At 39.9% G+C, this 24585-nt stretch overlaps 2 protein-coding genes across 4 annotated transcripts in view; both read left to right on the forward strand.

Annotated features, from left to right (window-relative positions):
* Positions 1-3147, forward strand: part of LOC105931726 (arf-GAP with coiled-coil, ANK repeat and PH domain-containing protein 3) — a 69702-nt gene extending 66555 nt beyond the window's left edge. For both annotated transcript variants that reach the window (XM_021320468.2, XM_021320467.2), the window contains exons 25-26: positions 522-571; positions 2797-3147. In XM_021320468.2, coding sequence (XP_021176143.1) covers positions 522-571; positions 2797-2865 — 119 coding nt within the window. In that variant the 3' untranslated portion in view covers positions 2866-3147. The remainder of the gene's footprint in view (positions 1-521; positions 572-2796) is intronic.
* A 2185-nt stretch (positions 3148-5332) lies between these two features.
* Positions 5333-18101, forward strand: ube2j2 (ubiquitin-conjugating enzyme E2, J2 (UBC6 homolog, yeast)). 2 transcript variants are annotated; one of them, XM_036151831.1, is made up of 8 exons: positions 5333-5531; positions 8371-8403; positions 9075-9205; positions 14494-14534; positions 14701-14803; positions 14904-15042; positions 15163-15243; positions 15908-18101. In XM_036151831.1, exons 3-8 carry the CDS (start codon positions 9075-9077, stop codon positions 16196-16198), a joined length of 786 nt encoding a protein of 261 aa, XP_036007724.1. In that variant the 5' UTR covers positions 5333-5531; positions 8371-8403; the 3' UTR covers positions 16199-18101. The 2 variants fall into 2 exon arrangements, with proteins under 2 accessions (XP_036007724.1, XP_012726002.1); XM_012870548.3 differs by lacking the exon at positions 8371-8403 and having other exon boundaries at positions 5340-5531.
* The last annotated feature ends 6484 nt before the right edge of the window (positions 18102-24585 follow it).

Here is a 24585-nt window from a genome sequence, read left to right on the forward strand (position 1 = left end):
AAACCCTAAAATACCTTTGTCTGCAAACAGAAAGCTGAGAAGATCGTGTGTTGGTCCTGAACTGAATTTTTTTTTTTTTATGAAAATAAAAATAATTGTAGCTAAAGTTTATTTTAGCTGAAAGGAAGAAATAATTTTTTCAACAAAAACAAACCTAAATCAGAAAACCATAAATATGAACTTGACAGTGAAAGAATAAATCCTAAATGGAAAAGGGGAGAAAAAATAAACTGCAAAGTTGAATTATGTTTGTTGTAACTGAAAGAAACTTTAGCATCACTTTTTAGTTTGACTGGATGTTTTAGTTTTTCACATTTTAAGACCAAAACTAAACATTCCATTTCATCTTAAAAACTTTTTTTTTTCAATAAACTTTTTTGCCTTTATTTAGCTCCATATTCATCACTGAAACATATCATGTATCATAACTGTCTAATTTCTCATTTTGCACCAACGCTGTAACACCTGTCCATGTGGGGAAATAAACACTGTCTGACCTATCATTGCTTCTGTTACCACAGGGGTTGCCACAGGCAGCAGGAAAGATAAACCCAAGGATGTTCGGGATAGAGTGAGTGACGCTCTCTGGGCTGTCTGAGGGGGATCTTTCTTTTTGTTCTGGTGATCGGGGGGTGATGGTTGAGGTGCCTTGGTTTGCTGCCCTTTTAGCTGAGCTTTGAATATGGGAAGCCAATTCGAGCTGTTTTGATTTGAACATTTTCTCTCTTACTGATTAATGAGGCATCTGACAGATATTATGTGCAAAACATTGTCATTTAAATCATAAAAAGGTATCCGATAAAAAGCAAAATTAGCCTCCAGTTTACATATTTACACACTGAAGAGGACAAATGAGAAATTTGTTTTCATAAGGAATTAAGGGTACTGAGGACATGGTGCTCTCAATTATTAAATTTTTTTATTATTTGTTTATCTTAATTGTTCAGTTTTTAAATGACTAAAAAACATAATATTTTAGTTATTATTGACAGAGCCTTCCTTTTAAGTTTCTGGGGATTTCCATTTCTTTCTCTGCAGAACAAAAACTCTTATATCTTAAAATGACCGGGCCTTTTATACACAACGGCTCCAAAGTTCGGAATTAACAATGGCTTTAATTTGCCATCATAATCCTTCTATAAATAAGAAAAGTATTTCAGACCTCAGCTGGAACTGTGCATGCGTGGCTAATTGGTATTTGTCGGTTAATTAAATTGAGATTCAATGAAAAACAGCCACCTGTAAAATCAGGTGCTTACATTAACTCACTTTGTTGCATTTAAAATGCCTTATTTTTTTTAGATTAAAACACAGCTGCTTTCACAAACTCATTGCCAGTGACAGTTGGGACAAATCTGTAAGAGTGAAGCATTAATAGTGCTTTGTATATGCATTCAGGCTCCTAAAACATTTTCACATTTTGTCTAATAATAACCGCAAACATTGACGCATTCTATTGGGATTTCATGCGATGGGCATTTGGCGACTTCTTAATACACTTGGTTGCTCTGGAGTTGCATGCTGTAAAGAATTTGCTACATTTTTAGAACCATAGATTATTTCCTTCAAGGGCTGCTGGAACGTTAACCTCTCCTCTAACTTCAAGTGTTTCGCAGCACCTAACAGGTTTTCTTCAACGATTGCCCTGCATTTAGCTCCCTCAATCTTCCCGTCAACTCTGACCAGCTTCCGTTTCCTCGCTGAAGGACTAAATCCCAACAGCACGGTGCCGCCACCACCATGTTTCACCCTGGGGATGCCATGTTCAGGATGACATTCAGTTTTACCATCTCACACACAGTGTTTTGCATGTGGGCTTTCTTTCAACAATGGGATTGTTCTGAGTTTATTTCCACAAAAGAGGGCTCTGTTTGCTAATTTGCGTTGTGCACTGATTGCACGTTTATTTAGGGGTATCGGAGTAATAGAAGGGTTGAATAGAGACTAATGCCACAACTTTGGATTTATATCTGCCATAAATCTCAACACTATTTAGCCTTTTACCAGCACTTCACAAGCACATACTGTTTTGTGTTGGTCTAACACAGGGGTCTTCAACCCTGGTCCCCAGGACCCTCACTTGAATCAAATGTTTGCATGACCCCCTCAGCAGCCATCAAGGGCTGCAGAGGCCTTCTAGTCACCCAGTTATTTAAGCCAGGTTTGTGGAAGCAGGGAGACACCTAAAACATGCAGGTCTAACATATAAAATCTAAATAAAATATTTATGCTAATGGTTTGAACGTGACAAAATGTGAAAAGCTGCCTTTCCATGGTATAACTGTGACCAAGCTCTTTCTTTAGCAAGATGACGTACGGCGAAACTGTTCCTTGTTCAGTATGAAGCAGGAATAGTGTCATTCTCTGCTAAAATGTAAAATATTTTGCCTACTGTAAAATCAAACTGGTGATTTTAGTTTGAGCTCAAACTAAATCTGGTGCGTTGGAAAGGAGATGATGAAAATCACTGCGTACCATAAAATGAATCAGACTACCGATAAAAGAAGCAGTAAAGATGTTATACTCTAAACTGCTACTGTCTTGCTAGCACTACATTTGCATATACAATTGGAGCCTAAAGTACATTTTTATTTATAATAAGTACTTTCCTTTGGTTTTATGCTCTGCTTGTTTTTTTTTCTCTTTATGTGTTTGTAAAAATTTGTTTGGGGAATTTCTTCCTGGATGCTGGAGAGGGGTTTACCGGTGCCCTACTTGCTGGGTTTACGGCCTTTGTGACCTACGCCGAGAAGGTTCAGAAGGGTTTTGTTGAGATCTCGATATTCCTTTTTACAGGTGACATCTCCCGCACTGATGTCTTTCGCGACTTTTCTGTCCTCGCGTCTCTCCAGCCCGAGAAGTTGAGGAGAAGAAGCGTACAGTTCAGCCATCATCAGAAGCTGTAGCGAACCACGTCAACCACGTCTTCGTTGCCCATTCTTCAGTGCATATGTCATAGAATAGAAGAAGATATTGCAGTGCATGCTTTATATAATGTTGCTTAAATTGTTTGAAAGCCTGACAAATCATCTTTACACGGTTGTTTTCCTGTTTAGATAGCCTTGCTCAGACAGCTAAAGATCTTAAGGGACAGGATTAAGGCAATGAATAAACCCGGCTCCTGTAAAGAGCCTCTCTGTCAACACATGCAGTTGCATCGCTAATCTATTGCATCACACTCCTTTTATGCATTTTTTTTTTCTCAGTTGTGCAGATTCATTGGCAAACTAATGTGCTGTGTGTGGAGTTCTTTAATTTGTTGGCAACCATGAGTCTTCTGGGCTGAGAAAATGGCAGGAGAACACGGTTGAAGAAAGCCATGATGTTACAGATTCACGATTTTTCTCTCTGAGATTACGTTTTTGTTATTGATCATGTCAGAATCTCGAAGGTTATCCCAATAAATTAGAATATTATTGTAAAGTCAATTTGTTTCAGCGAATCAAAGTGAAACCATGGTGATTACAGATTTTAAAAACCCAAAATTCAGCTTCTTTAATAATTAAAATAAAATCAATTTAAACTTTTTGCTTCATCCAACTGAAAAGCTATTTTATATTCGCCCTATGCACTTGGGTGAGCCTCCTTTTGCATGACTTGTTGCATCCGCCTGTGGCTGCCCATGTTGTTTTAATAGCTGCGTTCAGCTTGCCTGCTTTCTTGGCTCTGCTGTCTCTCAGCTTCCTCTTGACAATACTTCATTGATTCTCTGTGGTCTGTAGGTGAGTTTGCTGGCTAATCAGTCTCAGTTTCAACCATGGTCATTAAAGCAGATTGGAACATTTGATAAGTGAAGGCAGGTGCCAAGCCTTCCTGGAGAATTAAACCATGAAGCTTATTAGCAGAGAAAAGGTATGAGGTGCTCTAAAATGTCCTTGCACAGTAAACCCATGGGTGCACTGACTTAATGACGGACTTAATAAAACAGGTTAAGACAAACTGTTGGATGACATGGCACCCACAAATCTTCGCTTACTAGAAATTTCATGCTGGACCTACAGCAAAGATTCTGTGCCGTTACATTATTCCTCCAGAGTTTGGCACTTTGATTTCCAAATATAAAATTTACTGTCATCTTAAAAGAGGGCTGTAACCACTGAACAATGTCCAAATTATCTTTACCCTCTCTCACAAAAGGCTTTGGATGCTATCTCTGGTTTAGTAATGGCTTTAACACAAGGAACGTGACAGTTGCAGTCCACATCCTGGAAATGTCTGTGTGCCGTGGCCCTTGAAGCGCTGATTGCAGATGCAGTCCACGCCTTGTCTGTCTCCCACAAACTCTTGAATAGACTTTTCTGTACAAGTCTCCTATTATTTTTAACCACACTTTTTCCTTCCACTCAACATTCCTTGTTTGGATACAGCACTCTGATTATCTACCCTCTTTACCATTGATCTTTTGTCGCCAAAAAGGAATTTTGGGGCAAAAATGCGATGAAATAAACTTATACTATATATTACTCTATATTTAATAATTTTTTTATAACACACCAATTAGATTTTTGATCTTAAGTGCTGAAATAAATGTACTTTCCCGTTAAATGTTGTAATTTATTGAGATGTGTGTTCCTATAGCTTAGATTGTCCTATTAAACTGGTGTTAGGTGTTCTGACAAATAAATGTTAGATATACCATGGCAGTGGTTTATATTTATTGTATTAAATGTTAGATCAGCTGAAATAAGATGGAAATAAAGTGACCTTTATTTTGAAGGGGGAAAAAAATCATCAAAACTGAGCATTCAGACGGTGAACTTTTTATTTTTATAAGTTTTAGATCTTCCCTTCATCCCAGCCATGATAACAGAGTTCAACCATTATTTCCTCATCTTCTTTGTTTGTGTCTACATTGCCTGCAAGATGAACTGTCGCGGTAATAATAAAATAAATAAAAATAAAATATTTTATTCTCGCGGGAATAAAATAAAGCTTCGGGGAACTTTGCAGAAGTGGTTCTGCTGGGATATTCATACTCTCTGTGATGAGTGCACTAAACTTTCTGATGTTGGTTAAAATAAATAAATAACCTTTTTATGGACTCGAGCCCATGTTGCATTGTATGGTGGAAGTGAAATAAAATAAACACGGAAATTTCAAGGTTTCGTGTGAATGTTTTTATTCGGTCTATTTTGTGTTTAAACAAGGTCAACAGAGTACTAAGAACTGTCATACCGGTTCGACCTCATTTGTTTTTGTTTTGATTAGGTAAACTGATAGAAAAACCAGACACGTTGCAATTTCTTAGTGGTAATTTACTGGAATAAATGTAGTTTTGGTGATATTTCTTAACCATATTTTGTGTGATAATGGGCCTTTAAAAGGGACCGGTGACGATTCGGAGCTTTTCGACAAGCCGTCCATGAAGAAGTAAAACGGAAGTGCAACCGTTCCTGCTGCTGGTGGCGTTAGCTAGCTGGAGCTACGGTGGTGTCGTCGTCTTCTCGGTGTTGAGGCTCGACAACAGACGCGGCAATCTTAATTTCGTTCCCAGACACGAACAGATAATTCTCCCTGGAGTCTCTAAAGAGGTACGTCGACATTACACGCCGACTGTAACGAAACGAAAACGAGGGGAGTGTGTGAGGCGGCTCGTCTGTATCGGGGCTGTTAATGACAGCTGTTGCTAATGCTAGGTAGCATCGGCCTGCGTTAGCTAACCGCTTTTCAACGGCCGTAGCTGCGGCTAGCTGCAAGCTGGTCCCGGAGAAGTTTGCCAGCTGGAACAAGACGCATATAGTGTGGCTTCATAAGCGGTCAACCACGTTTGGGTGTATTTTTGTAGCTTTTAAATAGGATATTTGTTTTTTTTTTTTAGGTCGCGATTAAACAGCCGCACCGCCCTGATCTGGCTAACTTATCGCACTGCCGGTGTTTTTAACACGACTAGCGGATTAGCACTAGCTGAAGAAGTTGCGTTAAGACGCTCCTGTGTATCGGGAAACGATCTTGTCACACTTTAAACGCTGGTGCTGTCCACGTCTGGCTCATTGCTCTGCTTGTGCTCGGCCACATGACTGTAGGTCAGTGGGTAGAAGGGCACAGCTCTCGTTTTCACTAAGTGGCTAATGTATATACGAGAGGTTGGGAAGTATATTCCCAGTGTAGTCATGTGATGGGCCGATGATGTAACAATACTTTCAGATTTGCTTTGGGGTTATGGAAGTCCATTTTATCTAGTTATAATAGTTATAATTGCTGTTTTAGTAATGGTAGTCCATATGATCGTGTTGACTGTCAAAACGATCCTGCTATCTAAAGTCAGTAATCTGCACTAACCTTTATAATCCAAGCTCTCAAAATCTAGGTTTACAAAAAACTAAGGTCAAAATATCAAAAACTCTTACAAATAGAGATGCATAACATTTCAAATTGCCCTCCTATGTATACAATGAAGCAATTGTAAAGGATCGCCTCCATGCAAATAATATAACATTTAGCTAAACATTTCATGTTGTTGAAATGAGCTTGATTTCCATCTTCAGCAGCGATATTGCAGTCAAATGTTTTGATATTGTGCAGCCCTAAAATATCCGAATGGCATGTCTTTGGTCTAGCCTTTTCAGATATCCACAGTCTGCATGGGTATGTGTTCATTATTATTATTATTATTATTATTATTATTATTATTATTATTATTATTATTATTATTATTATATAATGATTTAGATTGGCATACGTTATTTATTTTCAGTTTTTGTCCCTAAAATAGGAATGGACCAGTTACCAGTATCCATATTTACTGGGTTCCAGTGACTCCTGGAGTGTTTGGCCTGCTTAAGTTATTTAATCAGTTCACATTGGTCTATACTTGTTTTGCTCTGTAAAGAGTAGAACGGCAAAAAATGGTGGAATCTGCACAGTCGAGCACTTTTTGAATTTTGTGGAAAAAAACTAATATTAAATGTACTATTCTAACTTGCAATAATCAGTGTTTATTTAAGCAGCAAGCATGCCATGTTATGTTTGTGTAGAAACCATAAAACCACTGTTTTCACTATAAGGAATTACCATGAAAAGCACATCTGTCACCTTTGCCTTTCTTAAAGTCTAAGTAAATCTGAAAGCAAAAATCGGTATCTTGTTATGCTGACGATTATTGTCTCTGCAGCCGGGTGACTGTTATGGATGAGTAGACATGGCCTGGTATAAGATTCTCCCCCTATATGAAATCCTTCAAACAAGCGGCCGTCACCAGTTCATTTAGTTGAAAACTGAAAAGCAACAATTATTCTTATTGCTGCTAAAATTATATAAAATACACATAAACGTTGTTTTAGTGTTGTGTATATAATATTTTTGTTTCTTTTGATTTTGATGGATCAAAACAAAATTAAGTAAACACAAAAAATCTTTTAGTAATTGTCTGTTTATCTGTTCTGCTCTTATTAAAGTAACACTGGGAGTCCGGGGTGAACGATATGGACTTAAAATGCCTCTTGATGTTTTGTGGCATTATTGATTTATTTTTTAGAACAATAAAAGTGACGACAAAACACTGTTTGCAACTTCTTTGCAGTCTTCTTTGAGTAACCGTAAGGCTGTGACTGCAGGTCACAGCAACCATTGCCCCACAAACACACCTGCTGCTCTATAAAAACAAACCAAAAAAAAAAAAAACCCTGAAGCTTCTTCATGACATCAGTTACATAAATAAGTGTGATTTCTATCACTAAACGGCACACAGTAACTGCATTTAGTCATATTTTTACACTTACTGACGCTGTCAGGGAAGCAGCAGTGGATAAAATGGTAAAAATAACAATCCTGACAATAGTTTGCTTTTTGGGCTTCGAGGATCATTAATAGAAATGTTGCTGTGGTCGTGATGAATTCAAATTTTTAGCATGTTAAGACATTTTTCCTGATGACGATGAATGCTCACCCCTAACCAGGAGTATATCAATTTGTTAACTGGTCAGGCTGTCTGCTCAAGCAGCCGCTCCGCTGTCAGCCTCTTAGCAGATGTGCTGCCTGTAGCTTGGAGACTAAATTTAAAACCCCTTTTTAGTTCCCACACTACAAGCCTGATTTGTGACCAGCTGACTTTTGTCTTTATTGTAAGTAGACCTTCACTTTGTCTGTCAGCCCATTAAAAAAAAAAACAGGACTTTAAACCTTAGGAACAGTGTGCTGGGAGATTGTAGCTGTTTTGATTGAAACCATTACTATGGACCTTGGTACGCCTGGATACCGGTAACCGAACCACGCAAGGGAGGTTGTCGACAATAAACAAGTTAAAAAGGCTCATCTGGTTTGTGCGAAATGTACCACAGAAACAAAATGCAACCGCAATGCTATGCTTAAGTAAAAGTATGAGTTAAAAGTGATATAAAAAAAAAGGTTCTACTGATAATTATGTCTTCTCAGATCTGTCAAACCTGGATGTATTTGGTGTGAACGGTAAGTTTCTAAGAAGCGCTGAAACTCCATGCCTCTACCATACACACGGCTAAATCCACGTTCACCGTCGGGCGTCGCACTTTGCAATGCTCGGGACGTCGGCGTGTGTTTTTAGTGTCGGGACGTCGTCCACTCGGGTGGCCCGGTCTAAGGGGAACCTCCTCTCCTCCCCAGATTAAACAGCTTGACTACCTGCATGGCGTTATGCAACATCTAATCTCTGTGCTGGACTCAGAACCATCTGCCCATGCAGTTCCTTCAGGGATGCAGTTGAGACAAATGTTCCCTCGTGAAATTATTTGGAAAAACGGCAGACAAGAGATGCCAGTCAGTGGTTCTTCTTATTTATCTGGTCTGTGTAATTTAAGCATGGACAGGGTCACATCGGTCTGCTTTTCTGTCTATTGGTTATTAGAACACATTGAAGGCCTTTACCAATTTAAGGCGTGTTCTACATATAGTCTTTTACTTATAGTTTTATTTAATTTCAGTAATTTGATATTGTTCCTGCCGTTTTTATCTGAGAGAGAAGAAAAAAAAAATCAGTTTGTTGCGTTCCCAAATGAAAGCTCCAGACCCATTTCCTGGCAATTTATACTATTTAACGTTTTATAAAGGAGAGCAAGATATCAGTGTTTAATTAATCTTTTTTTTTTTTCTCTTGAACTCAGATGAACAACACCGGGACTAAGAGAGCTCCAACGACAGCCACTCAGAGACTTAAGCAGGATTACCTCAGGATAAAGAAAGACCCAGTGCCTTACATCTGTGCAGAGCCTCTCCCCTCCAACATCTTAGAATGGTAAGGTTTGCGTGGCTCGTCTGGAGCCACAGTCCACCGCCAAAGCAACACTTTCTACTCCTCATGAGTATTTCTTTTTTTTTTTTTTTCATTCAGCAGGGTAAGAACATAAGCGTGTGTTTTTTTTTTTTAACTCGACAAATACGCTCCTGAAGCTGTTAAACCATTACCTGACTCCGCCAGATAGATTTGCTCCGCATATCCATCTGGAAACCTTCCGTTGAAGTAATTTTGGGAAGGGGCGAAAATACTGGTTAGCTGATTGGCCTATGTTGGTGATAGACGGGCCAAATGAACCAATCAGATTTGTCGTCGCTCGTAACAGAGCGACGACGAAAACACAACCACAAGCCAAGCTACTCTTGCTGCTGCAGGTAAAGGCTCGTTAGCTCAGCAGAGAAATACTCTGTAATTCCGATAAAACTTGCTCGATAGCCACGCTAACGCTAGTTTCATCGGCTGAAGCCGCCATGTTCTTTAGACTGAACTGTCGCGCTTCCCGTTGCGTCACACCTCAACCCGCCTCAAAGCCAACGCTGATTGGACGTTCGTTTGGTGAACGGCTACAAATTTTCTTTAACGGAGAGTATCCAGACTGATCTGCGAGTGAAACCTTGAAAGCTCGCGAGATCAGGATGGTCTCACGAGGCTAGTTAAACTAGGTCAAATATTTAGAAACTCAAAACTTTTCTTTTTGCTGGATGTTTCACTCTAAAGCCAGAGAGTATTTTTACATATTTAATGCAAACTGACTGCGATAATATACTGATTGTTAGTTTGTTCGCCATAACTATTCCTCCTTTTTGTGTTACTTTAATGTGCTCCGTATTTATCTCCACTGCTTCAGTTTTAGCTTCCTTTTTTAGAAATCCTCTGGCCTCTTATGGCTTTTTAGGGTGGCATGTGGAAGAGCCGGTTTGTGAGAGACGATAAAAAAAACAAAAACAAAACTTTGCTACGACTTGAATTTTTCTTTGGCTAATTTCAGGGTGTCTATTTGGAGTCAGTGGTTCATTAATGCATTTTTTAAATTATTTAAAAGGTTCCAAAAAAACAAACAAAGCAAAAATCCACAAAGGGGAGCGCGGCATGCTTTATGTAACCATTTTCATTCAGGAGACGCGGACACGTTTCTAAAAAGATTTGCACGTAAATGTGGTTGAGATCAGCAGAACGGCGGTCGTGCACGCGGCTCTGACCCACGACTCGACCGTCGTCCCTGGCACAGCTGAGGCCAGCCTACTTCCATTAGGTGATGGTGGCGCTCTGGTCCTGCAGGCTGGGTCATGCTGGGACAGTATCAGGATTTAAGTTTTTCTGGGCTTTAAACTCACTCATTCATGGTTAAGTCGAACAGAAAAGGTAATCGCTGACACTGAACCAGCATTGGAACTACTGACGGGGGAAAAAAACAGCCTTGATATCTTTAGATGAAATGTAGGAGCTGGGTAAACAATGCAGGTTAGTTAAATATAAATGGCTTTTTTTATTACATTTCCTCAGAAGTAAATTATGTTGTTCTAAGTACATAAAGCCCTTACTGTTTTTTTTTTTTTTTTTTTTTAGACTTTGACCACATTAACATTCCTCTTTAAATGAACCTGTGAATGTAATTTAAGGAGCTGTTGGCACAAGACTGCAGCGTATATAAACTGAGATGTAAAAATCCTGGTCGCATGAAATCGAGGGAAGGAATAACCTCGTTTAACCGGCAGATCATTAATCAAAGTTTCGTCGAAGGTTTATACAGCTAGTAGACATCAGAGAAGCGGGGATTAACACAATAAAAGTCAGTCTAGTCCGGCTGGCACCAAGTCAACATACGGATCCGTTAAAGCTGCCGTCTGGTTCCCAGAGACCGGCTGGTGAATCAGTGGTGCTGGGCTCGCTAACAGATTTAGAAGTTGCCCACTCAATCTAGACGTTCCCGTGGGCATATTTGAGTTAATTTCCTCTCTAGTTTTTAACCTTAGTGTCTGGAGCTGGGCGTACTTCATCGGGACATGTGCTCCATGTTTCACGCGTGCAAAGATACTGTTATTTATTTCTTTATGCAAATTTCAGATTTGGCTTGCATTGGCAATTGGTAGGAAGATTCAAATATCAATAAAATAAGGAAAACCAGGAAAATCATGAAAGAAGAGACAACACCTTACTAAGTATAAAAATTCAGAGAGAAAATTTTTTTTGTTTTTGAAATTTTTTTTCCACCGATATATAAAGGTGTCCGTGAAGGATGCCCGCCGAGAAGACCCCGGTCCCCTCTGAGCTCACGCCTGCGCAAAAAGGTCCGCTGACCTAAGAGGAGGCAGCGGCGGCACGTGGGAGCTGTGGACGCTCAGGGATTTAAAGGCTTCAAAGCAAATAAAAGAATCTTAAAACGGTGAAATAGATCGGCACGCTAAACCGGTGGAATGTGCTCAAACCTGTTTCTTAGTTAAAAGATGTCAAGCAGCAGAATAAAAGGCCTGACAGCAATCCAGCCGTGTGGTCACAGAGGCACCGCCTGCCGTCTCCGGGCGCTTCTCTGCTAGCGTTAGCTTCGCCTCGGCCAGTCGCCAAAGCCGGGGCGGCTGGAGCGACGGCAGCCTCGCTCTGGCTGTCTAAGAAAAGATGATCGATTTTTCAAAACGGAGATTTGTGCTCGTCGGCTTCAGACTCTGGCCAAAACACCCAAAGTCCAAACTCCTCTGACCTGCCACCGATGCCATCACCCCAGTCTTTTTATTGTATTTTATTTTTATTTCACATTTTTATTTCTGTCATTTCTGGTTGAAGTAGCCGAGGGTCACTGCGGAGGGCCACTCGGCCCTAAAGCTGCAGGTTGCTAATCTCTCGTCTAGATGGCTACAGTTTGCTCTCTAACTCAGAATGTTGACTCAGCACTAAACACACACATTGTTTCCTGTCCTTTTGGAAAAACACATTCCTGTCTTCACCTGTCTTCAGGTATTTTAATTTTTTTCAAGGTGAGGAGAGCGTTTTGTTGTTTTTTTTTTTTTTTTGTTTTTTTTTCATTCCTGTGATCACTGACCCATAACTCTTTTTAAATTCTTTCCTTTAACCTTTTTAGTTGGAAAGAGGATGTTACCTTCCAGCACTACATTGTAATTCAGACACGTGCGGCTGCCATCATCCACACCCTCCTGGTTCCCTGTCAGGATAAACGTCAAACAAGCAGCAGTTTGAACGGTTCAGGGAGAATATTTCTTTAAATATAAGCTCACCGATGAGGTTATAGTAAACATGATTACGCCGGTATGTCAGCTTTAATAGGGTGTTTACTTGTTACCACTGGGGGTCATACAGTTATTCTGCTTTATCCTGATATTTAAGACATAAGGATTTTTTTTAAGGTAATAAAGGGGAACGAAAGTAAGAGGAAGAGATAAGGACATTTTATAGTTTTCTCATTGAAATGAATATATTTTTTCAGTACTCTTGTTACCTGTTGGCATTTGAGGGGCAAAAACATTAAAAATGTAAACATTACTTGTTGTCACGCTCATCAATTATTAATCAGTATGTATATCCCTGTATCAGTCGGCTATATAGGGTCAAACAACAGAATCGGCTCCCTGACGGCCCTGATTTTTGTTCTGGCACGAGAACAATTGCCCCACATGGACCCGCCGCCATGTACCGATTTTATTAGTTTTCCACCAGGCGTCACAGGGGTATGTCAACAATCTGTCTTCCATGGAACATTAAGGTTATAGAAAGATGAGCGGGGCCATACTGCAAATGTCGGGAAACGGCTACTGATGAGGTTTTACTGGCTGTTCCCCTCCGTAAAAACTTTTACACGTATAGCGCCGTCCGTCCTCGTTAACCTTTCCTCACTTGTGTAGCGCCAGCTTTACGGTCCGGCGGGCGTTAAAGGCTGCAATCACTTCAAATCAAGTTTTGCTTTCGGATGCCAGCTCAGCGTTTCCCCTGTCATTACGTCGGAGGAAGCCCTTCAACCCCCCCCCCCCCCCCCCCCCCTGCCTGTCCGCCCCCGTTCCTGCCTCTGTCTGTCTATCAGTCGCATCACACCCCCAAACGCGCCGACTCTTGTGACACACGGCCGACTGAACGCATCATCCGACCCGGAATCACAGGCGACGCCGGGAAAACGTGCATCCACTTGTAAAACCACCTTAAATAGCTGCTGCTTCTTTTGAAACACCCACAGAGCTGAGGATGGCAGCTCTCACTCTCCAGCAAATATTTAATCCAGCGCCGCCCTGCCCTCCGAAAAACAGAGGCCGCACAGCCAGGGGAAAAACGCTGCCAGATCTTCCTTTTTTTTTTTTTTTTTTTTTTTTTTTTTTTTTTTTTTTTTTTTTTTAACCGCATGAAGGAGTTCAATGTGGGATGGCATCCTGTGTTACAGACAACTTAAAGCAGTAAACGACATCATAATTAAAATTAACTTTTAGCTAAATAATGGCGTGACCAGCCACGGAAACGTTTCTAGTCAATACCTCGCAGAAACGTGGCAGTTGAACTCCACGTTTAAAAAAATAAAAATAATTATTTGAATGCTTAACCCTGAGCTAGTGTGCACATGCCTATAATTAACACACTGCTTCACTTTCTAAGTAAGTTGCACATGGCAAAATAAAAAGCAGGTATTTTGCTACCTAAACCGTGTTTTTTGTAGTTTTTTTTTTTTCATTTTATTGCCTATACAGACATATCTCATTAAATTCGAATAGCTATACCATATTTATTTAGAAAGCACTTTACAAGAACGAAGGTCAACAAAGTGCTGTACACATACAACAGAAAATCACTGTAAAATGAAAATGGACAAATAAAACACAGACAAGTGAAAATAGACAAACAAGATGGTTGAAAACAGTAAAAATAATAAATATTAAAAATATGCTCCAAAAGGCAATATACAGTCATCCGATAATATGCGTCCTGAGGAGGATGGTCAGATTAAAAAGACTTTTTTTTTTTTTTTTTAAAAACACCTTTTAAGATTGTATTTTTTATTTATTTATTTTTTATCAGTCTAATGCGATATTGTAATCTTAAATGTCGTCGTGTTTTAGCTGTAAATGGAAAACTACTTTTGCTTCGCCTTTTTTGCTACAGGCTGCTGAAAGCGTTTCTTTCTTCACCGTACATGTATGACGTTTATGTCAAGAAAACGGTTTTCTTCTCGGTTTTTGCTTCAGTTCTCAAAATTGAAGTTTCATTCTTAACAAAACAAATATCATGTGGTTGTTTTCCCCTCTTTAGAAATCTGGGCGGCCTTTTATTAACAAAAACCTAATTCTTTTTCCCGGCAGGCACTACGTAGTCAGAGGGCCGGAGAAAACTCCATATGAAGGTAACGCACTCCCCCGTAACCTCTGCTAGTAATCAGGTTTATCGGGTGACGTTACCGTAGCTCTGCCTGACTCATACTTTTTTTAGTTTTTTTGGTTGAGTAGTTTTCACAACATCTGTGTTCTTATGCTCTTTCGCTTTCTTTTTGTCTTTTTTTTATTTTTTAGGAGGGTATTATCACGGAAAACTCATATTCCCTCGGGAGTTTCCTTTTAAGCCTCCAAGTATTTATATGATAACGCCAAACGGAAGGTTCAAGTGTAACACAAGGTACAAAAAAAAAACAAAAAAAAAGCCAAACAAAAGTTTTCTATTAACTGGTAAAGATCAGTCTGGATGGCTGTTAACGAGGCTTTTTGCTTTTGCACAGGTTGTGTTTGTCCATCACAGACTTCCATCCAGACACGTGGAACCCCGCGTGGTCCGTCAGCACAATCCTTACGGGTTTGCTCAGCTTCATGGTGGAGAAAGGACCCACACTCGGCAGCATCGAGACGTCGGACTACACCGTGGGTGGAAGCATAAAGAAAAAAATTTTAAAAAGTGGATCGACATGCCTGAAGCAGATATTTGATGTTTTGTTTCTTTTAATGTGTCTTTTTTTTTTTTTTTTTATTTATTCTTTCTAGAAAAGACAGCTCTCAGCCCAAAGCCTGGCCTTTAACCTCAAAGACAAAGTGTTCTGCGAGCTGTTCCCTGACGTAGTGGAAGTAAGAACCGGCAGACTTTCCTACTGAATCCCTCTTTTCACTTTTATTACAGGGTGCTTGCACAAGTCTTGAAAGTCTTATTAAGTATGGAATTTTGAAACACTGTTTTCCAGACCTTGATAAGTCTTGAATTTTGTGTGAAAGTCTTAATAAAGTATGGGGGGAAAAAAATGTATGGTAGAATTTTACAGTATGCTCAAAGGCATTGTGAAATGAGAAATAGGAAGGTAGGCTATAAAACTATAATTTTACTAACTGGCCACGTACTGTATTAGCCTAATGGAATCAAACACTTGTTTGATGTGAAGTTCATGTACTTGTGATTTTCATGTTTTGAAACGTTTTCATCAGTAAAAGCATAATTTACTGTGAATAATGCATTTGTTCATTGAATACTAGCCTATAAAAATTAACATTTCTAATAAACAGTTTGTACAATCTCAGCCAATGAAGTAGGCAGTAGGCACACAAGTATACAAGTACATAAAGTTAAGGTCTTGGGGAAAAAAAATATCAGTTTTAAAAAAGTCTGGAATTGTAATTTGGAAAAAGAGCAAGCACCCTGTATTAGGAAACACCGCATAGAAAACAAAAACCTTTTTTTTTTTTTTTTTTTTTTTTTTTTTTCCCTCCATCTATTCCGTTTCTCCTCTTTCTTCTACAGGAGATCAAGCAAAAACAGAAGGTCCAAGAAGAGTTGAGCGCCCGCACGCAGCCCCTCCCCTTACCAGACGTGGTGCCTGATGGAGACCCTCAGCAAGCTCATTACGGCCTCCCAGTCCTCAACGGAGGACCGGTCCCTGTGGGGGGCGCCAACGCCGCCCCCGGCCTGCAGCAGGCCAATCGCAACCATGGACTGTTAGGCGGCGCCTTAGCCAACCTGTTTGTGATCGTGGGCTTCGCTGCGTTCGCCTACACAGTCAAGTACGTTCTGAGGAGCATAGCTCAGGAGTGAGAGGAGGCGCGCTCCTTCCTCCAAGCGAGCCTCTAAATGACTCAAACTTTAAACAGCGGATACCTGGAGGAGGGACGCTCGGTCCTCGGTTCAAAATCCCTCCACAGAAACTATCTGCCACCGTGGACCTCGCCGGAAAGAAACTCAAAAAGCTTGCGCGCGCTACGGCTGGACTGAGGGCGGGGGGGGTTTGGGGAGCGGACGGGGTGGGAGCGTTTTTTTTTTATTAAAACGGTTGTGATCCACTTTGTGCTTCGGTGGTTTATAGATCTCCTGGGAACAATCTTGGCTCATGGGTTGTGAATAAGCGTAGGCAAAACTCCATCTAAGCAATGCCCAGCATCTTTTCAGTAAGAAGTCTGTGTTCCTGTCCTAATTAATGAGAGGTGGAGGACAACTGTGTTTTTTTTTTTTTTTTTTTGAATGGTCAACACAATAGTAAAGTAAAAATTAAGTTTCAGCTAGGAGGAAAAAATGCTGACTTTCCTGAAAATAGAATCTGGGTCGGATCTTAAATCTGTAGAGACGTCCTCCATGTTCCACAGAAAGGTGTTCTCGCTGCCCGACGTGTATTTCCAGCTCCGTCATCGGCTCAGCTGCCCCACAGGAAATGGTTTCATAACGTAATTCGACTCCGGGCATTCTTCAGCATAAGTTTAGTTTCGCTTTCCTTGTGCGACGGAGAAGGCTTCCACATCACCTCTTCCAGCCCGCCAGCTCACCTTCCCGCAGTGCGTAGACACGAAGGTGGAGCTTCCGAGAAATCTGGCCTACTTTTTAGGACCGTTTTATTACATTATTCAAATGTTTTGGATTATTACAGCTTTCACTGTCAGATCAGTTTGTCGTTTTTTTTTTTGCAAGTTCGTTGGGAGACGCACTCTAGTTTTTACCAAAAGTTGATGCTAAGAAAAACAAAGAGGAATGTTATCAATACATAGAAGACCATCAAGTTCTGTGGTAATCAGTAAGTCTTTACATAGAAAGACACGCAGCTCATCTAAACTATGGAGACCAATCTGGGCGCAAAACCGGTTCAAACGGGACCGCTTGGAGTTTTTTTTGGATGCTTCTACATCACATTTGCTTTGTCTAGTTTTTGCTCCGATGCTTAGTAGATCTGAGACTTTTTTATCTTGGGGTTTAACAAGGAAACAAAAAGTTTTAACAAGTGTATGAATAGAAATGGGCCTCTCTCTCTATGAACTGCACAGTCAAGTTGCATCGGGTTTAATGGCTTGACTCATTGTCAAATTCCAGTTGGTCAACCTATGAGCCAAGTGACTTGTGCACATTGGCAACTTTTTAGAAATCAGTTTAGCTGACCAGTATGGCGCCAGTCTTTAAAGGTCCAAGTAAGGAACCAATATTTTTATTTCTTTAAATCACTTTTTTTTTTTTTTTTTTTTTTTGTTGAATTCTATATATTTTTTCCCTTTTTTTTAATTTATAGAAACTGCCAGCTGCTCATGTGTTTTGTAAAACACGCAGTACAAACACCGGCTAAGACCCTGGCTCTCATCGTATGCAGACGATTAACTGAATTTCGAATAAACGGTTCCTCTGTGAATCTGACGTGTCGACAGAAAACTGACGATCCTCTTCTTTTCGCAGCACCTTCACAAAGAAACAGAAGTGAGCCTGACAACGGGAGTGCATTTGTGTAGTGAAACGGCAAATGGCCAAAATTTCCATGCTTCAGTTAATCTCGTGTGACCTTGTATGTTTTCATAGTAAATGCAAATAAATACCCTGCTTGGCGGGGCGTTTAATAAACCTCCCTTTGAATCTGCTTCTGTCACAGACTATGAATGTTTAGCAACTAGTTGCAGGCGAAGACGTTTTTTTTTTTTTTTTTCTTTTCTTGTTTTTCTTTTCTACAAATAAATAGTTCATAAGCCCATAAAGGTGTGTTATAAAAGCTTCTTTTGTTCTTTGCAAGCCTTTACACACTTTCACATTCCGCAGAAGATCGCTTCAGGGCTGCTCTTCCCTGGAAGCTGTGTCCAATGCAAACAAAAGAATACTCCTTTTGTTAATCTCAAATTTCAGTCTGTTTTATTGGGATTGTATGTGACGCACACAAGGTAGTTCATAAAGTGCAAAGTAAGATATGGAGACATTTTCTACACAAACCTAAAAGAGGGCAGTTGTATACTACTTTGGATCACAGCTTGTTAGATAAAGAACAATGGGCAAAGGTTTTACTTTCCAATGTGCAGCGATGTTAAGAACTCGGAGCTGTAAATGCGACCAAAAGGTGGTTCTACACAAATTAGCTGAATACAAACACAGGCCACGGCTTTTATTGGGTAAAAAAAACCTTGCCTGTGTCTTTCCCGTCTCAATCGTTTGGGCCCAAACCAAAAACGGTTCGGGCCAATCACATTGCGGTATTGTGGTTTAAGGCGGGACATACAGCTGTGGTGAAAGCAAGAGCCGCCGGGCCCACAGCAGAACCAAAATAAACAAGCCAGCGCACGAGGACGCACACGTAGCTGCTGCTATCACATAGCTTTTGTCAGAATCCAGGATTTCTTCTTTAGACAAAAAACAACAAGAAGTGCTTTGACCAGCGTAACTTGTGGTTTCTCATGGCGCCTGCCATAGACATATAAAGAGTAGACCCCACATCGACCGCTCTCGCCTATAGGCGCTGACGAGATTTAGGGGCGCCATCTTGGGGCGGTCGACAACTCCGCTCAGTGTTATGTGTTAACCAGGTGCAGAATCAATTTTAGTCAACTATACTCGCTGATTATTGAACTAATTTTTTCTAAAAACTTTAAAGCTATAGCTATTATAACAAATGGTCCAGTGCATTTAAATGTTCTTAGTGTGGTGAATAGTAATTGAATATTCTGACAAAATTAATGTAGGCTGCAAAACACACACACACACACATATATATACATATAGTCACCTGGTGATATACATATATATATCACCAGGTGACTATGAACCAGCACTGAGTAAATGCCTAGAAGAAATCAATGCATGGATGTGCCAATATTTTCTTCAATTGAATAAAAACATAACTGAAGTAATAATCTTTGGACCAATAGAGGAGAGATCAAAGGTTAGCACACAGCTTCAGTCGCTTCAGCTAAAAACCACTAATCAGGCCCGAAATCTGGTAGTAGTGATGGACTCAGACCTGAACCTCCAAAAGCATCTACAGACAGTTACAAGGTCGGCTTTCTATCACCTGAAGAACATTTCCAGGATTAAAGGACTAATGTCTCAAAAGGATCTGGAAAAACTAATTAATTCGTTTATTTTTAGTGGAATTGATTACTGCAATGGTGTTTTCACAGGTCTGCCTAAAAAGTGGATCAGACAGCTGCAGCTGATCCAGAACGCTGCTGCCCGCGTCCTCACTAAGACTAAGAAAGTAGAGCACATCACCCCAGTTTCTAAAGTCCTTACACTGGCTCCCTGTATATCTGAGAATAGACTTTAAAATACTTCTGTTAGTTTATAAATCCCTGAATGGCTTACCACCTAAATACATCACAGACTTGTTATCAGTGTATCAATCATCCAGACCACTAAGGTCTTCTGGCTCCAGCCTACTCTGCATACCTAGAACCAGAACTAAACACGGAGAAGCAGCATTTAGTTTGTTGCTCCACTTATCTGGAACAAACTTCCAGAAAACTGTACAAGTGCTGAAAGCCTGAGTTCCTTTAAATCAAGATTAAAAACACATTTGTTTAGCATTGCCTTTGACTGTTGTAGTTAAACTGTTTTACTGTTTATAATGTTCTTTTTTGTTTCTACATTTTATTCCTACTTGCTTTTATTATGTTTTATTTTCCTATATTTTAATCATGTAAAGCACTTTGCATTGTCTCTGTGCTGAATTGTGCTATATAAATAAATTTGCCTTGCCTTGCCTTGCCTGGACAGGTCGCCAGTCTGTCACGGGGCAACACAAAGACAAACAACCATTCACACACACACACACACTCACACCTAAGGACAATTTAGAGAAGCCAATCAACCTAACAATCATGTTTTTTGACTGTGGGAATATGTATTCTTATGGCCCAAGGCCTTTCCTCGGAGTCCCTGTGTAGAGCTTCTAATTGGTGCTGATTGGAAGTGGGGGCAGCTTGCCAGACTGATGTCAGCAAGCTTCCTCACCAGACAGCGCAAGCCAAACCTCCGCTCCAGCCCAAGCACCAGATGATCAACCCTAGCTGTGAGCAGCTCAGATCAGACCAGCTCGGAGGAGCTCAGCTCGTTCTTTCTCTCTCTCTGCCGCCTACTTCTCTCTTTCCCTCTCCTCTCCAACCAGTTATGATTTTTGTTAAATAAATCCCATTTTAAGTTATCCCATGCGGGGCTTCCCTTTGTTTTGTTATGGTCCAAGAGCCAGGCCATAAAAAAATATCTATCTATCTATCTATCTATCTATCTATCTATCTAGATGTATAGATATGTATTGCAGCTGCTCTGTGAAGGCATCAGAGCTTTGTTAGACATTAGCGAATAATATATATATATATATATATATATATATATATATATATATATATATATATATATATTAGGGCTGGGCAATGATTAAAATATTTAATCATTGCAAACTCCAAGAATGAATTCAAAAGTAGTGTAAAGAGCACTTTTATTTTAATGTTCTGCTGCCATATGAACAAAAGTGTTGTAACATTTGTAGCACTTATGAGTAACACATATTTAGTGTAAAGCTCAACTTAAACATGTAAAACAAAAAATAGCAATAATAATAAATTAAAGCTTATTGCCACTGACAGGGAATTCTCTTTATGGGGAAAAAATCTACCAAAAACAGGCAATTTCTGAGGTAACAGCAGGGAGCAGCATTACCATTTTATGTTCAATACCAAAGTTTAACTTGGCAGTGGTTACAACTAACTTGTTTCTGTCATATTCGATGCTGGAAGAACTTTAAACTGAAATGCTTGCTAACTCGATATGCTTGCGTTGGTTGCGTTTATTTGACGTTGACACGCGGTTTTTTGTTGTTGCTTTCTCGCGTGCATATAGTGAATGGCAGGGAAAAACAGGCAAAAACACATGGATACTTTGAAACGAGAAGCGACTTCACCAACGGCGTCTAAGCAGACTCCGCTCCGCTCCGCACAAATCTTGTTCTGTTCGCCAACTCACCGCCTCGCCTAAGCAAATTCCTGCGGGAAACACCGCCTTCCGCATGTCGGCTTTGTTTTTTTCCGGCCAGCACCTTTCTTCCTCTTTGAATCCGAGGTTTGGCTGACAGCGAGGTTATTGGCGCATTATCGCCACCTACTGTTCTGATTCAAACCCCTACACCGCAGCAACAGACCTTCACAAAATAAAAGTATGTGAGCAACATGCGTTAACGCGCGTTAAAGAAAATATCGCCGTTAATAGTCTAATGAGTTAACGCGAAATTAACGCGTTAACTTGCCCAGCCCTAATATATATATTATTCAACAATGTCTAAAGCTCTGATGCCTTCACGGAGTAGATGCAATTTTGGAGAGACTAAGTCACAAAAACTTGGACGTGTAGGCCTGTATCTCACTAATATTTGAAAAATAACATTCTAATATAAACTATATCTTTTAATCTTACTTGTGAAAAGTTATCCCTCGAGCCCTGACGTCAACAGTCCGTCGATTTAAACAAAAATACTCCGCACAGTGCTGAGGTATCATTAGTGTGTTCAGCTTGAATCAGCAGGTTAGGGTAGCAGGTCGACCGCCCCAAGATGGCGGCCGTAATACCTGCGTCGCGACAGCCAATGCGGGGTCCATTCTTATATTAAGTCTATGGCGCCTGCTGCTTACATTTTCATTTGGTACCGTGATTGGCTAAACCCAACCTTTGGTAGGCGGGCACTAGGTGTCCCTTCGTCCAATCATCTCAGAAAGTTCTGCTGAATGCCCCGCCTTTCCCCAAACAGATTCGATGGGATTGATAATGTGCAGAACGGAGAGTGCTACACGTTATCAATCTGGCTGGCCAGGTTAGCAACCATCATTATTTATACCTTTATTTCTACAGGCAAGTCATTAAGAACCAGTTGTTATTTACAATGGTGGCCTGACAAGTGGAGTAACCACTTAGGAAAAAGGAAGTAGGGCTAAAAATCAATACAATACATTAGTAATACATGCATAAAATACAATTTAAAACACAACAGAAAACCCAAAAATGACTATGTAGAGAAGCAATTGCAAGTGTCCGTGAACAAGGATGATATAATTGTTTTAAAGGATGAAATTGAGATCAGTATATCCAGTTTAAGAATATTTTGCAGAGCGTTCCAGTCATGAATGTGGAACTCAGGTATGGTCTTTTTGCACTGACTCTTCATCTCGTAATTCCAACTTTATGGGCCGTTCCAGTTTACCACTTGGGAGTCGGATGTTCCAACTACCGAGGACAAATGTAATGCAGCATATCGAACATTTCTCAACAACAAACCAACATTTTGATGCAAAATTGTGGCGAAAATCACAAAAAAGGTTGATTTTGCAAAATTGGTTAGTTTGAGCTCCATGACCTTGTTTTGCAGCAAATACTGTGATGTAATTGCTAAAAAAACAAATTAACAGAAAACTGAACAGCTTAAAAAATACGAAGCAAAAACTTGGTCATCTAAAGTCATCTAAAAATATCTACACAGTACCTGGACAGACTAAAGTGAACTTTTCTGCATTCCTGGAGATTCCAAACACACAATAAAATTATTAAAGGGCTAAAAAAAGTGGATTTTTGCACATGTCACCTTAAACAGTTCATCTTCAGGTTGGAATGGCCTCCTTGCCATTACCCTAATCTTTAGCTCCCACCGCAGACTCTCTGTCAGATTCGAGTCAGGGCTCAAGCCTTGTCAGTCCTAACGGGAAAAATTTGTTTCAATCGGAACAAACATGGGGTAGGAATAATTTTAGGTCCAACTAATAGATGAAGTGTTAATTATCTGGAGGTGGATTATGAACTAAATAATTGAGATGTGCATGTTTTGCTTTGTTTTTGCCATTCAGAAAATTCTGAGATTTTTCTTCCTCTGTAAATGAAACAATGTTCTAATGTCAAAGCATTTGAAGTATCTTAATATAAAGCCTTTCAAATTTAGCTGCTGTTGAAGTTTTTCATATTGAACAGAGAGAGGAAAATATCAGTTCATGCATTCAAAATAATTACATGTGGTTCAATTAATCAAATGCAAACGTCTTAAGTTGTTTAAAGATTAGCTGCACTTTTTGACCCCCCCCCCCCAAATACTTCATAGGAAAAGGTAAACCGTTGACAAAATTCAGTGTCATGATTCGTCAAAAGGCATTTGTCTTTTTAATTAAAAGTATTACATCAGGTTTAAAAAAAGAAAGAAGAATTTACACTTTGTGATTGCAGTGAGTATTTTAAGGCATGCAGGGGTCCTCGCTGGCAGACAGCAGCAGAAACAGATCCAGACGAATTCAACTGAGGCCCAAAATCACAGCGTCGTTTTCTTCCTGCTGCCGTTTCGCATGTCAGTTTGCAGTTTTGAGCATCAAGTTAAATGGTTGTTTTTTTTTAAATATAAAACAAGCATACAGATATTTATAGCCTCGGCAAAAATGCAACATTCATAGCCAAGAAATATGTGGGATTAAATGACATCCGATTGAATAAAGTTATTTTAAGCCTCGAATATGTAGGTGAGTGTTTGAAAGTGGCAGCATCCCCTCTGGTTTAAAAAAGCTTTGCACTGCAGTATTTTGGTTGGTCAGCTGAAGGAAGAAAAAAAAAAACAACAGATTTCATCCTTATGTGCCTCTTTAAATGACTTTGTCCACTAGCAAGGACAATGCCACAAACATATTAGATTAAATGTTTATTGAAGGAAGGGATGGGAGAAATGAGGATTAGATGATCTGGGGAGACTTGAAGGCTTGGGATGATGAGACTCAGTGTGTGGGAGCGTACTTCTGGACATGAGAAGGGTTTTAAAAAAACATTTAATGAAGGTGTGTGCTTCCAGTTAAACGTCCTTACATACTTCAGAAGCTTATAGAAACTTGGAGCGGTTTCAGGAAAAGCAATCGCTTCTCTTGTGCTGATACCGTGCTGCCGGAGCTTGATGGTATGGATGTTTTTCCAACTTCTGCTACTAAACGCGTTTCATCACGCTAGATTTTCCGTGAGTAATACCTCGCAAGGTCTGTTTTTTGAGTCACTAAGATGTCAATGTCAGATGTACTTGTGAAGCAATTTCCGAGGCGATAATCACACTTGTAAAAAAAAATAAAAAATAAATAAAAAATCATAAATATGAAAATCCCAAGGTATAACCACACATAAAACCAGGGGCATAAAAGGTAAAAAAAAGCATTAAATCAATTCATAAGAACATGAATGCAAAAGAT

The sequence above is a fragment of the Fundulus heteroclitus genome, chromosome 20 (assembly GCF_011125445.2).
Source record: "Fundulus heteroclitus isolate FHET01 chromosome 20, MU-UCD_Fhet_4.1, whole genome shotgun sequence".
Classification (NCBI taxonomy): domain Eukaryota; kingdom Metazoa; phylum Chordata; class Actinopteri; order Cyprinodontiformes; family Fundulidae; genus Fundulus; species Fundulus heteroclitus.

Coding starts and splice junctions, on each gene's coding strand:
- ube2j2 (XM_036151831.1), top strand. CDS start 9,075: ATGAACAACACCGGGACTAAGAGAGCTCCAACGACAGCCACTCAGAGA. Junction 14,535..14,700: donor GGAGAAAACTCCATATGAAG/GTAACGCACTCC, acceptor TTTATTTTTTAG/GAGGGTATTATCACGGAAAA. Junction 14,804..14,903: donor AGGTTCAAGTGTAACACAAG/GTACAAAAAAAA, acceptor GCTTTTGCACAG/GTTGTGTTTGTCCATCACAG.